Source organism: Castor canadensis, chromosome 1, assembly GCF_047511655.1.
Source record: "Castor canadensis chromosome 1, mCasCan1.hap1v2, whole genome shotgun sequence".
Classification (NCBI taxonomy): domain Eukaryota; kingdom Metazoa; phylum Chordata; class Mammalia; order Rodentia; family Castoridae; genus Castor; species Castor canadensis.
Genome location: NC_133386.1, coordinates 155,194,551 through 155,209,392, shown reverse-complemented (window position 1 = coordinate 155,209,392; position 14,842 = coordinate 155,194,551). Strand labels below are relative to the sequence as shown.

Genomic DNA, 14,842 nt, shown 5'->3' with positions numbered 1-14,842 from the left:
GTATGAATAAATGGGGTACAAAATAAAAACTCTTGAATGCCACATAAGAAAGTTTATGCAAGACTTTGGAGAAAAGAGGATTTAATGCTTATGGCTGGTTGTGTGGAGTTTGGAGGTATACTGAGAGCATGACTTGGATAGATAAAATTTTTTTTGGTGGCAGTGGGGGGTGGGTGGTTTGTTAATGTCTGAGGTAAAATAATTGGCAGTCTGGCTATCTTTTACCCTTTGTGAATAGAACATTTGAGTTAACTTTCTAGATTCTGTTATTACCTTGATGAATGACTAGTTAGTTATTACAAACTTTTTCTCACTGTCAACGGAAACTCATGACTTGTTTGAAAGGAAGCACCTAATTTATGAAAGGCACAAGAAAAAATGCATTTTTTTATTTAAAAAAAATCTAAAAGTACCTCCAAGAAGATTCAGAATCTGTTTTTAAATTAAGTGAAACATGAGCAGAGTTCAGAGAAAAATGATTGTTAAGGCAAGCAAAACAAGTTTTCTATAATATTGCTCCCATAAAGGTCACAATGGTGTTTTTCTCATTGTGTCTCTAGGTTTTGCTTGCTTGATTTTTTTTTTTTTTTTTGCTCTCGTGCTTGCTAGGCAGATGTTCTGTCGCTTGAGCCACATTCCCAGGCTTTCTTTTTATCAAAGATACTTTTTTTGAGAAGTAGAATTGCATAGTGATAAGTGTATGACTCTGAAACCAGACTTTTGGGGTTGAAATCCTAATTGCTTTAAACACTTATTTTAGAGAATCAATATTAATGAAAATCACTGCTACTTTTTAGCAGTTATTGAAGAATATATGTAATATCGTATTGTTTAAAGGTTTTATGATTTCTTTGACAAATTCATCGGTTACATGTAAGTGAATTTTAACTTTTAGAGGGAGCTATGCTTGCAACAAATTAAACTAATGTTTGATTACTTTCTAAACCAGATACAAAGTTCTGTAAAAACAAGAAATTTGATCCTTGTCCTCAAGGAACTTTTCACATTAGGACCTACAGAAAACAGGATGTAACAATATAATGTTTGGTTCAGACTAAGCATGTACAAGTACTGAGACAGGAATTGCTTCATACTGATTAATCATGTAAGGTGTTATAGATGAAGTGCCATTAAAAAAAATTAATAGGTTAAGGGCCTTAAAAAATGAATAGGTTTTTCACATGTAAGGGTAGACTAAGAGGAAGACATTTTAGGTGAAGAGGAAGGTTCAGAGACAGGATAGCCTCATTTGAGTTTTATTAGGAACAGGATATGATTCAAATTAACTGGAACATAGAAATTGAATGGGAAGTTCTGGGAAAGAAGATTGGAGTAGATTGTGGCAAGTTTGAATTGTCAGACTAGAGGCCTTGCTAGGAAATAGCAAATCCCCATTTTTTAGAGTAATAGTCTTATTTGCTACTGTGCTTGCTTGTGTCTATAACACAAGTTAATTGATAATGTGATTGGTAACTCCAGATTGATGTCAGTATAACTCCGAATTGAAGTAGCATTAGTTCAAACATAATCTTTCCCAGCATACTAGCTTTTTGTTTGTTTGTGTTTTTGGTGGCACTGGGGTTTGAACTCAAGGCTTCATGCTTGCTAAGTAGGCACTCTTACTACTTGAGCAACTCTGCCAGCCTGCATGTTAGCATTTTGAACTAATTAAGAAACTATCTAGGTGAGGCTTGGTGATTCAAGCCTATAATCCTCGCTACTTCAGAGGCAGAGATCAGAAGGATCGCGGTTTGAGGCCAATGTGGGCAAAAACTTCAAAAGACCCCATCCCTACCAATGACTGGGTGCACCTCTCTTCCCAGCTATGTGGAGGAGTACAGATAGAATTCCACCAGGCTAGCTCAGGCATAAAGTTGAGACCCTGTCTAAAAAATAACCAATGTAAAAAGGGCTGGGAACATGACTGAAGTGGTTGAGTGCCTGCCTAGTAAGCATGAGGTCCTTAATTCATCCCCAAGTACTGAAAGAAAGAACACTTTCTCACAATTTAGGAGAAAGAGTTAATAATTTAGGAAAGTGTTAAGAAAAACCCTGAAAGTCCTGAAGACGGTCCTCTCTTAGTGAAAATGAGTAACTTCAAGCATGGTTACACATCAGGACAGAATATTGTCCTTGAAAGCTTGTCACAGGTTTCAGCTTGTGGTGTGGAGAGAGGAGTAGGGGACTACCTGGAAGAACATTGGGGTTTTGCATGCAAGCCACAGTGCTCCAGGGTAGTCACAATAGAAGGGCATGGTGAGTTGCCAGTCCAAATCCCTGCTTTCTCAGCTGTGTTTCTGAGTAGTCTTTGCATAATGTCGCCTCTCTGAGGCGCACACAAAAAAGAATAGTTACACATCCCACAGTGTTGAACTGGTGAAAATGGGTGCACAAAGAATTTATGAAGATGTCTCCCTTTGAGTTAAGAACTTTTTGTTAGTTGGTTGGCTGAGTTAAGACATCTATATTCCCTATCCAATCTTTTATTATTACAGTCAGTCTCGCCTAGAAGTAAATGCCCCAAAGAACTCTTATCTCAAATAAAAAAGCAAGAGCTAAATAGTTTTAAGCTTCAAAGGACCATTATACTCAGTGCAAATGCTAGTGGACTTTCAACTGTGCTAGTATTTTTATAAGAACTTATTTTTGTTTTAGTTTATGGCTTTGGCTCAAGAGTTACAGTGATTTGGGGAGTCTGGCTTAACTCTCTTTTTCCCCAGGAGCCCTGATATTTTTAGTTGTGATTTTTGTAGAATTCTTAGTATTTCTACCCCCCCAGCCCCAAAGATGGATATCACATTCTTGCAGAAAGGACTCTACTATGACTTAAAAGATGGAAGCTTATAAAGTAATTGCCTTAAATTTTCAGTTTAATCAAAATCTTCTTGTGTACCATCACCAGTGAAATCTCTCACAACTCTTGAAATTTATGCTCCTGAAATTTATGTACTGTTCATACTCACTTAGATAGATTCTCACCATGTGTACCCCAGGCTGACCTCAAACTCGTAGTCCTCCTGCCTCAGCCTCCCAAGTGCTGGGATTATAGGCTTGAAGTACCACACTTGCCCTAGCCTTAGCTTTTGAAGTGCTATCAGGATGTTTATATAAGTTTATTAACATAGAGAATGTGCCTACTTGCACCTAAAATCTATCCTCTTACCTAAAATACCAGCTCTTTTCTTGGAATTTGGTGCCTAAATTGAATACATAGAACCCCTGATTTATTAGAGGAGTCCCAAATGGGCTTGAGCTCTTCATTTTAAGACAGAAGATAGTCCTTTAATTTCATTCAGCTGTTAACTTACTGAAGCATTCATTTCAGAAATATTTTGAATGGAAAGGTCTTTAGCATTCCATTCTTATTCACCAGTACAACATGTTTCTAATTTTGAGCGAGTGAAACCAATGAACTTAAAATAAGGCTTAAGTTGGAATTACTTTTATAAAGATAGAAACCCATTAAAGCTTTATCATTTATGTACTTTATTAAGACTAGTTTGTGCTATGCTACCATGTAGCATTTTGGAGATCATTCATTTTTTGAATAAAAACACTTTTTTAATTACAGAAAGATCCAAATGGGACCAGTAGTTTGCCAACTGGAAGTTCTCTCCTACAAGAACTTGAAGTACAGAATGAGGAGGTGGCAGCTTTTTGTCAATCCATTACAAAGTAAGGAACATTTACTAAATTAATAGATTCCTTAAATAATGCTCATTTAAAAAGATAACTTGAGAACCAGCTTAGTTTTAATAATCTTAAATTTTAAAGTTTTGAGTTATTTTCCTCATGTGGCTAAAATTTTGAAGTCAGTTATTGATAATTGACATTACCACAAATTGCAGATGAACCTATATCCTTCACTTTTAGGTCTCTCAATATTTGGAAGGAAAAAAAATTGAGTTCGGGAGATTTCTGATATTCTATTAGCTAGTAAAAATAAGACTTTTATGTAAGTTTCAGTACACTTAGAAAATGTCTACTTTTGTTTTTAGATGAACTTAATTTTCTTATAGACTTTCTAGCATTCAAAATATTATTTAAGGGGTGATGTTATAACAGGCAAGATTAGAAAAGCAAGTATATTTTCTGAGGATGAGAAAACTGCAGTTTTCAAATATTTTTTGTCTTAAGTGTGTCTATTATAGTATTCTTTATAGATGAGAAAACTGAGACCCAGCGAAATAACTTAGCAAAGTTTTCTATGGTAGTCAATAAACAGCCAGGTCTCCTTTGCCTCTGGGTAAGTTTGTTTTCTTTCCTTTATATCACTGTATTAGTTAGAACTTGTGTTACAAGTGCTAGAAACCCATCTTGAACTACCTTAAATCAAGAAGAGTCATGTGCTGGTTCACAGCTAATGTAGCAGAAAGAGGAAGGTCAGGGTAGAGTTCAGTACAAGCAAGATCCAGGAATTCACACTTTGGAAATCATCATCCTCAATCAGACTCTCCTTCCCTACTCTCTCTCCTTTCTTCCTCCTTTCCCTGCCATCCTCTATGCAGGTTAACTTCATTTTCTTTACTATGTTTGGGGCTTTTGAAGACAGGGAACATAGTCACTGAGAGCTTTCTTTTTTTTTTTTTTTTTTTGGACAATGTGTCTGTATGTAGCCCAGCCTATACTGCCATATGTGTCTTAGACTTCATATTCTAATGATCTTCCTTCCTAGCAGAGAGAAAAAATGAGTCCTCTTAGTGAGTTAGGTAGAAAAATCCTACAGAAGTAAAGAGTGAAACAGCAAACATTGAAGTTTACCTGATTTCTTAGTTTTCTCCCCCCAACAAACCCTGTATGCTTTCTGTTAGACTCTGTTCACTGGCTACTGTATTTAAGCTTTCCAAGTTGAGAAATTAAACTCTTTATGATGATCTGCCTTTTTCTTTCCCTTTGAATCTTTGAGCTGTTTTCACAAATTCTGCACTGAGCTAAAGTGATTATAGTGGTCCTCCCTTATTCATGGAGAATATATTTCAACACTCCCACTGGATTCCTGAAACTGGACATTACATATATATACTTATAAAATAGGCACAGTAAGTGATTTTTACTATGACAGTCGATCTGATGATCAAAATGTAAGTGATAGATGGTAGAGTAGCATAAACTGTGGATATGCTGTATAAAAGAGAGAATTATGTCTTATATAAGATGGATCAGACACCAAGAAATTTTATCAAGCTGCTCAGAGCTTGAAAAATTTATAAATTGTTTACTTTGGGAATTTTCTATTTAATATTTTCAGGCTATAGTTGACTTTAAATAACTGAAACTGAATAAGGGGTACTACTGTATTTTTATTTATGCATAACACACTAATATATACAGTGGCTTTGTAATGTGAAATCCAAATGGTCGAAAGAGAGAATGGGTTCTTTTTGTTCTTCATTTCCATTATTACAATATGATTGCACCAAATATTAGAGCAGTTGAAGCAGAGGTTTTTTTGGGGGGAATGAGAGCAGTACTGGGGTTTGAAATCAGGACCTCGTGCTTGCTGGGCAGGCGCTCTACCACTTAAGCCATCCCACCAGCTCAGCCAGAGGTGTTTTTGAAGCCATGTCTTAAGGACTTTTCTGTTTCCATGTGACCATGTAGATTTGACACAGATGTCCGTTGAAGAAATTAGTGACATTTTTTTCCCCCACATGATCATTTTTTCCAATGGACTCTAAAAACAAGTATTTATGCTATAGGAGAGACAGTTTTTTTGTTTTTTTTTTTGACATGGCGGGGGGTCTCACTATGTATCCCAGACTGGACTCGAACTTGGATCTTCCACCATGCCTGGCTTTTTATGACTTAAACCCAGCTCATGCTCTACCACTGAGCTATATCTATCAGCCCCAGTTCTTTTCTTTTTGGTATCTCCTAAAATTATTCATTCAATCATTTTCAATCACTGTGAAAAGTGTCAGACTGCCAGAATGGAATTTGTTTTCAATTAGAGGGCCATATAATAGACTTAAAAATTTAGTGGCAGTTGTAGGTCTTGGTTTCTGTTATTGTTCTGATTGTTATTTTTCATCAATGGAATAATTAGACTAGTGATCTCAAGGACTTCTTTCAGTTTAAAGTCCTATAATACTATGATTCAGGACTACTTTTCATTCTGCATTTTTTGGTGGATATTTCTCACTTTCTTTCCTTTCAAACTTACCATAATAAAACCTGCTATATTTACTAGGTATAGGTGGCCAGAGGAAGTTCTTAGAAAAATGTTAAATACCGTGGTTTTTGCTATTTCATTGGTGGTCTGTTAGGTTAAGATGAGAAATTACATTCTGTACCTGTCTGTCTAAAACCACATTCTACACCTTTCTAGTCGCTTTTTTATATATAGTTCAGATCTGACATATATACCCTATAGTATATCTTTTTTTTGTACATACTATATAGAATAATCGATTTCATTTCTGTAATTTCATACATGCATATAATATACTTTGATAATATGTGTTCCCCATATTATAGTATCTTAACCCCTAAGGACTTCCTATACGTTTTTAAAGACTTCATTAATTTATTCTAACCAATGCTTTATTTCCTATAAAGTAGTGTTAATTCAATTAAAACCTTTTAAAATCTTCATTTTTCCCCTCCCCCTCTTCTCTTGGCCTTATTTCCTGATTTTGGCTGTCTGAACAGAATTTTAGCTTGACTGACTAGTAGGAAAATAACCTACATAGGATTTTAGTGTATAGATAGAGATAGTACATTTCCTGAACTGTAGAGCTCCACTAAACAAACAAAACCTTTTCTTTGGGTGCAAGGGGAATGGAAATTTTAGAGAAAATAAAAAAGTTAAAAAATAATACTCTTTATAGGTAGTTACTTAGAAACATCAAACTACTACAGTGTGTGGTTTAGAGTGGCCATAAAAAGACTTTATCTGGCCCGTTATATTTTAAATTAATTATTTTATCCAGTCAGTAGTTATTAATTTAATGAATTAACACTTTTGTTTACTTGAAGGTTAGTTACAAATAAAACAAGAAATGACTTTAGGAAATCTTTTACATTTCCTAGGTTTTATTTATTGTTTGTAAGTTTTATAAGACAAACTTAGGAGAACAGGAGAATTTGTCAATTTTACAGAAAAAGGAAATTCCTATATTTTCTGGAACTGATAATTTCCATAGTGTCAAGCAAATGCAGAAAGGAATTATTTAAAAATTTCTTGGACTGGGGGCTTGAAGCAGTAGAACATTTGCCAAGTAAGTACAAGGCCCTCAGTTCAATCCTCAGTCCTGGCAAAAAAATTTTAAAAATTTTCTTTGGGGAAGTAACAAATACATAACAAAATTTACCATTTCGACTATTTTTAAGTGTATCGTTCCAGTGATACTGTGCACATTGTGTAAAAGAAAGTATTCACTGAAAACACAAAACAAAACAAAATTGAGGGATTCACACCCCCCCCCCACGCAAACAAAGCCAAGTTCATGAAATGCAACTTTTTTTTGGTTTAAACAATAGACATTTATTTCTCACAGTTCTAGAGGCTGGGAAGTCCAAGATCAAGGTACCTGTACATTTACTCTCTCCAGAAGACACACTTATGGACTAGCAGATAGACACTTCTTGCTGTGTCCTCATGTGAGGTGGTGAGACAGAGAGAGAGAGATAGTGAGTGAGGGTTGAATGACACTTTTATCCCTAGAATTTTTTGAATTATTTTTTTCTGAGTTATCGTCATGAATTTCTACTTTCCTTTTGGTCATTTTAATGATTTTTGGAAATTGAAGCCTTCCTTGTGTACAGATAAAATTCTCAACCATTTCATGTATTAGTTAATTTTATGACTTGGTATGAATACCTATTCCAGAAGCTTTAGAAAGCAAGAGAATACCAAGTATGTGAGACATAATCCTAGCTACTTGGGAGGCTGAGATTGGGAGGACCACAGTTCGAAGCCAGCCCAGACAAAATAGTTCATGAGATTCTATCGCCAAAATAACCAAGAGCAAAATGGATTGGAGGGGGCTATGAACCCCCACTTTGCAAGCACAAAGACCTAAATTCAAACTCCAGTACCACAAAAAAAAAAAAAAGAAAAGAAAAGAAAAGAAAGATCCTAGGCTGGGTGTCATTAAGTTCTTGCTTCTGTATTATGAACAGATAAGCTTGTATCAATCAAATATTTAAAGGTAAAGTGCCCATATGTGAAGATACAGTTCCAGTATCAGTTTAAATTTGACTTATATTACTTTTTTATTACATTTCTTTATCTCTTTTTAATGTTAGATCCTTTGTTACTTAATATAACAATGCAGATATACTCATTAATTCATTTGATAAGCAGCTTATAATACCATATACTAGGCACTAAACATTCTCACAACAACCCATGAGGTTTAAAGAGGAGAAAACTGAAGCAACAAAGAGATTTGATAACTTGTCTATGTTTGCACAGCAAATTAGTAAAACCAAAATTCAAATTCATATGGTCTAGCTGTAGAGGTATTATATTAACTATTGGATTGGTACCTCTGCAGGAACTTTCTTCTTATCATCTCAAACTATTTTACTTGGTATATATAACTAGAATATTTTAATCTCTATGGAAGCAATAGACAGTATTTCCAGTATTCCATTTATAGTTCCATGAAAAACAGGTGAGGGCTAGGGATATATAGCTTTGGCCCTACCTGGGTTCAGTCTCTAGCAGGGAGGCAGGGAGGGGGGCGGAAGGAAGGAAGGAAGAGACAGGAGAGAGAAGAAGAAAAGAGAGGAGAGAGAAGAAGAAAAGAGAGAGAAGAGAGAGAAAAGAAAGAAAAAGGGAGGGAGGGAGGGAAGGAGATGAGATGAGAGAGAGATGACCAGAACCTGTCTTCCACCCTCCAGGAAAAAGCTACGTGAAGCCCATGAGTTTAAAGATGTCAAATTCCTCTCCACCTCTTGTCTTTTGATAACTGTCTTTTGGTGGTAATACTGCTGCCTGAAGATGAATCATATACCACATGTGTGTATTTAAAATTAACTGCATTGTCCTATGAATACCTTTGCATGCAATCCATAACTTTTAGAAATTACTTTGAGAGAATAAAGATTACAGCCTTAAAAAAACCCCGTTTTTTCCCCCCTTGCCTAGCAAACACAAACAATGTTTATAGCAAAAAAGATCATAGGAAAAGAAAGATTCAAAAGGTCAGAAAACTTTTTATCCCTCTGGTCATCATGACAGTTTTAGGACTATGTTGCCTATATTATCAGTAATTAATTTAAAACGTACCATTTTGTGTATACTGTGTAGCAAAAGAGTCTGAAGCAGAGAACCACATTTAGTGCACTTAACCTGCTGTGCACTTTGGTAATGTTGACAGTGTTACCAATGATATCCTGGCAGTAGTTAATCTCTTCCTTCGATTCCTTTCATTTAAGCAGCAAATGCTGGTATTTGGAATTTTGACAGGGGTTCATTAATTGCAGTTCTCATGAGCTGCTCCAGAGTTGGGGAAAGACACAGAATTGAGTGGCTGTAAGCTTATAAAGCCTCATTCAGGGCTCACAAATGCAGCTTTTTGATTAAAAGAGTTTAATATCTTCTTTCTTGTGAACAGATTGAAGACCAAATTTCCATACACTGATCACTGTACAAATCCAGGCTATTTGTTAAGTCCGGTCACGGTGCAAAGAAACATATGTGGAGAAAATGCTAGTGTGAAGGTCTCCATTGAAATTGAAGGCTTTCAACTGCCAGTTACCTTTACATGTGATGGTAGGTTTGTTGCTCCAGCATTTTGTTTTACTTTGATTAGGAGAAAAATGCTTAAAATATCAATAGTATTTTTTTTTTTTTTTTTGCAGTATTGGGGTTTAAACTCAGGGCCTCGCACTTGCTAGGCAGGTGCTCTACCACTTGAACCACTCTGCCAGCTCAAATATTACCTTTCTTTTAATAAACCAACTTTGTTATTATTTCATGCCTTTTCAAAACATTGACAGTCATATGGCTAGTTTTCTTGTTAAGACTAATGGGGAAACAGGTTACCTTTACAACTACCTATTTCTCTGTAATATGCTGAATTATGCTGATAATCAGTGGTTCATGGCTAAGGCCCAAAAGCATAAGATAGATAGCAAACTTAGATATATACTGATTTTTTTTTCTCATTTTATGGCAAGAAAAATACTTGTTTATAAAGAGGTATCAGTGCAATCGAAGTTCCAGATATCTTGCTAATTTTCTCTAAGGAGAATATAATTCTCCTTAGGCTTTAATTTTCCCTTCCAAATCTGCAATGTGTATCCTTTCTAAAGTTGTATCCCTTAATGTCTGTAGAAAAATTTTTTATTACAGTTTGAAAAATGACTTTGATTTTATTTCCATTTATTTATAATGTATGCTATTTTAATGAGATTCCAACAGTGGTACTTTAACCAAAGAATTAGGTCATTTTTTTCTTTAGTAGTTATGACTAGGAATAGTTCCAATCTTTGGATACTTTCTGGCTTTTCACTTTGGAAGGTCTTTTGAAAAAAATGTAACTCTGAAACAGAAAAATGTTAGCGAACTATGATAATCATTCTTGTTTCTAAGAAAGTATGTTTAAAAAGTTATTTTTTAAAAACATAACCTTATATTTTTGCCTAGGAAACATTGAAATTTTACTATGCAGTAAGAATACTAAAATTGGAAGAAAAAAGATTAATTGGCACTTTGAAACAAGCATGAGTAAGCAGAGATAACAAATATTTCAATTTGTATAAAGTTTTATTTATATCAAAATTTGACTCATTCAGGCCAGGCGCAATAGTTACTTGGGAGGCAGAGATTGGGAGGATCACAGTTTGAGACCAACTCCAGAGTGGGTGGGGGGAGATAGCAAGACTCCCATTTTAACAAACTGGGCATGGTGTTGCTCCTTTGTAATCCTGCTACCATGCAGGAAGTATAGATTGGAGAACTGAGGTCTAAGCTGGGGAACAAGCCAGAGGCTTATCTGAAGAATAACCTGGAGGCATGCTCAAGTCTAGAGTACCTGCCTAGCAAGTACAAGGCCCTGAATTCTAACCCAGTCAGAATAATCTTACAGTATTTCAAATGTTTATTTGGTTAGTCACAAATATGCACATTTTTAACATATATTTCTAATGTAATTATGATAGAAGTGGAGTGTGTATTCAAATTAAAAATATTACCATGCATTTGTTTGTTCAAAAATATAGTCAGGCTTGGTGGCACACTCCTGTGATCCCAACATGCAGGAGGATTGTGAGTGTGAGACCAGCCTGTGCTACGTAGCAAGTTCCAGGCCATCGTGGGCTCCATAGTGAGACTCTGTCTCAAAAACACAACAAAAAAATATTGTCATTACATTAGAGGGCAGTATTTTAAATAGAGGCCTCTTCTGGCAAGACATTAATTTTCATGAAATTTGAGTGTAGTCATTGTCTTTCAAAAGTTGAACATAGCTATAAGAATAGAAATAGGCTTTAATTTTTTGGTTTGTTTTTTGACATAAGGTCTTGCTACATAGTCAGGCGTTGCTAAAAACTCACCATCCTGTGGAGTGCTGAGATTATAGTCGTATGTTACAATGCCTGGCATAAAAGCTTTAATTTTAATTTGTTGTATTCTTAGTATCTGGCTTTTTGCTAAGAATGATAAACAATTATGCTTCTTGCTGTATTTTTGTTCTTCATTGGAAAATTCACCAGACACATACCAAATATTTTGTGGTGATTATTTTTCCTTACCATTTGCTTTAAAACATTGTTTGCTAAACTGGGCACTGGTGGCTCACACCTGTAATCCTAGCTGCTCAGCAGGCAGAGATCCAAGAGGATCACACTTCTAGGCTAGCCTGGGCAAATAATTCGAGAGACCCTATATTTAAAATACTCAAAACATATTGAAAATACTCAACACAAAAGAAAGGGCTGGCAGAGTGACTCAAATGGTAGAATGCTTGCTTAGCAAGTGTGAGGCCCTGAGTTCAAATCCCAGTACCGCAAAAAAAACCAAAGCAAAACAAAACAGAATCATTGTTTGCTAGACACTGCTGAATGTCATCCTGTTTGGAGGAATCTGTAGGATGTGGCTTCCTTAGGTTAGACCTGTACATCTTACGTAGTAGCCACTAGCCACATGTGGCTATTGAATGCTTGAAAATGTATCTAATCTAGATTGATGTGGTATAAATGCAAAGTACACACTGGAGTTTAGAGCCTTAGTTCAAAAAAAAGTTGTAAAATGTCTCAATAATTTTTAAATGGTGTTAATATAGCTTATATGTTAGGCTAAATAAAATTAGTTTTATCTCTTTTACTTATTTTCTATGTGTTACTAGAAATTTTTTAATGATATATGTCCCACATTTGTGCCTGCATTTATATTGTACAGAGCTATCTTAGATTCTACATATTACAGTCTTAAATAAATGTATGCTGAGAGATAAGTGAGCAAAATGAAAATGATGACTAATTCTCTTACAGTGAGCTCTACTGTGGAAATCATTATAATGCAAGCCCTTTGCTGGGTGCATGATGATTTGAATCAAGTGGATGTTGGCAGCTATGTTCTGAAAGTTTGTGGTCAAGAGGAGGTGCTGCAGAAGTAAGTTTATTTATGTAGCTACTAAGTAGCATCTTTTTTTTTTTTCTTTAAAATTTTTTTTTCTAATACAGTTTTAAAAAAATTTTTTTTTTGTTCATTTAGTCACATGTGCGTAAATTGTTTGGGTCATTTCTCCATCCTGCCTCCCTCCCCTCCCCTCTTCCCTCCTTCTCCCCTCAGTTCCAGGCAGGTCCTGTTCTGCCCTTATCACTAATTTTGTTGAAGAAAAGACATAAACATAATAAGGAAGACAAAGCATTTTTGCTAGCTGAGTTAAGGATAGCTATACAGAAAGATTCCTAGCATTGCTTCCATGTACAAATGTGTTACAACCCAGGTTGATTCATCTCTAACTGATCTTTACACTGGTTCCTGATCCCCTTCTCATGTTGACCTCTGTTACTTTAAGGTTTCTGTATTAGTTCCTCTGGAGTGGGGACATCAAATGCTTTCATGTTTTGGGTTTTCTACCTATCCCCATATCTCCCGCTATGTGTTCTCCCCTTGTCATGTAACCTAAGTCCTACAACATTGCTGTATTTGCCCTAGACCCAAAGACTGCATATGAGGGAGAACATACAATTTTTGGTCTTCTCAGTCTGGCTAACCTCGCTCAGAATGATGTTCTCCAGTTCCATCCATTTACTTGCAAATGATAAGACTTCATTCTTCTTCATGGCTGAGTAAAATTCCATTGTGTATAAATACCATATTTTCTTGATCCATTTGTCAGTAGTGGGACATCTTGGTTGTTTCCTTAACCTGGCTATTTTGAATAGCTCTGCAATAAACGTGGGTGTGCAGGTGCCTTTGGAGTAAGCTGTGTCGCATTCCTTCAGGTATATCCCCAGGAATGGGCTTGCTGGATCATATGGCAGGTCTACGTTTAGATTTTTAAGAAGCCTCCAAATTTTTTTCCAGAGTGGTTGCACCAGTTTGCATTCCTACCAGCAGTGTACGAGGGTTTTTTTTCCCCCACATCCTCGCCAACACATGTTGGTGGTGTTTTTGATGATGGCTATTCTAACAGGGGTGAGGTAGAATCTTAGTGTGGTTTTGATTTCCATTTCCTTTATGGTCAGAGATGGTGAGCATTTTTTCATGTGTTTTTTGGCCATTTGAATTTCTTCTTTTGAGAAAGTTCTGTTTAGTTTAGTTGCCCATTTCTTAATTGGTTCGATTTTAGGAGAGTTTAGTTTCTTAAGTTCCCTGTATATTCTGGTTATCAGTCCCTTGTCTGATGTATAGCTGGCAAATATTTTCTCCCACTCTGTGGGTGGTCTTTCAGTTTAGATACCATTTCTTTTGTTGTGCAGAAGCTTTTTAATTGTATGAAGTCCCATTTATTCATCCTTTCTCTTAGTTGCTGGGCTGCTGGGGTTCTATTGAGGAAGTCTTTGCCTGTACCTATTTGTTCCAGAGTGTTTCCTGCTCCTTACTGTAGTAACTTTGGAGTTTCTACAGGAATATTTAGGTCCTTGATCCATTTTGGGTTGATACTAGTACAGGGTGATAGACATGGATCTAGTTTCAGTTTCTTGCAGATGGGTAACCACTTTTCCCAGCAACATTTGTTGAAGAGGCTGTCTTTTCTCCATCGTATATTTTTAGCGCCTTTGTCAAAGATAAGTTGGTTATTGTTGTGTGGCTTCATATCTGGGTCCTCTATTCTGTTCCAGTGGCCTTCATGTCTGTTTTTGTGCCAGTACTATGCTGTTTTTATTGTTATTGCTTTGTAATATAGTTTGAAGTCAGGAATTGTGATATCTTCATCATTGCTCTTTTTGCTGAGTATTGCCTTGGCTCTTTGTGGTCTCTTGTGTTTCCAAATGAACTTTAGGGTAGATTTTTCAATCTCTATGATGAAAGTCATTGGGATTTTGATGGGAATTGCATTAAACATGTAGATTGCTTTTGGTAGTATAGCCATTTTTACTATGTTTATTCTACCAATCCATGAGCACGGGAGATCTTTCCATCTTCTGTTGTCTTCCTCAATTTCTTTCTTCAGGAGTTTGTAATTCTCCTTGTAGAGGTCGTTCACATCCTTTGTTAAATTTACACCTAGAGATTTGATTTTTTTTGAGGCTATAGTGAATGGAATTGTTTCCATATATTCCTTCTCAGTTTGTTCGTTGTTGGTATATAGAAAAGCCAATGATTTTTGTAAGCTGATTTTATATCCTGCTACCTTACTGTAGCTGTTTATGGTGTCTAAGAGTTTTTGGGTAGAGTTTTTGGGTCTTTAAGGTATAGGATCATATCATCTGCAATTAA

The 14,842-nt window shown here is 35.8% G+C and overlaps 1 protein-coding gene across 3 annotated transcripts in view; it reads left to right on the top strand.

Annotated features, from left to right (window-relative positions):
- Pik3c2a (phosphatidylinositol-4-phosphate 3-kinase catalytic subunit type 2 alpha) overlaps nucleotides 1–14,842 on the top strand; it is a 94,850-nt gene that overhangs the window by 25,658 nt on the left and 54,350 nt on the right. For all 3 annotated transcript variants that reach the window (XM_074042380.1, XM_074042373.1, XM_074042391.1), the window contains exons 3-5: nucleotides 3,572–3,675; nucleotides 9,567–9,724; nucleotides 12,445–12,565. In XM_074042380.1, the coding sequence (XP_073898481.1) occupies nucleotides 3,572–3,675; nucleotides 9,567–9,724; nucleotides 12,445–12,565 (383 nt within the window). The remainder of the gene's footprint in view (nucleotides 1–3,571; nucleotides 3,676–9,566; nucleotides 9,725–12,444; nucleotides 12,566–14,842) is intronic.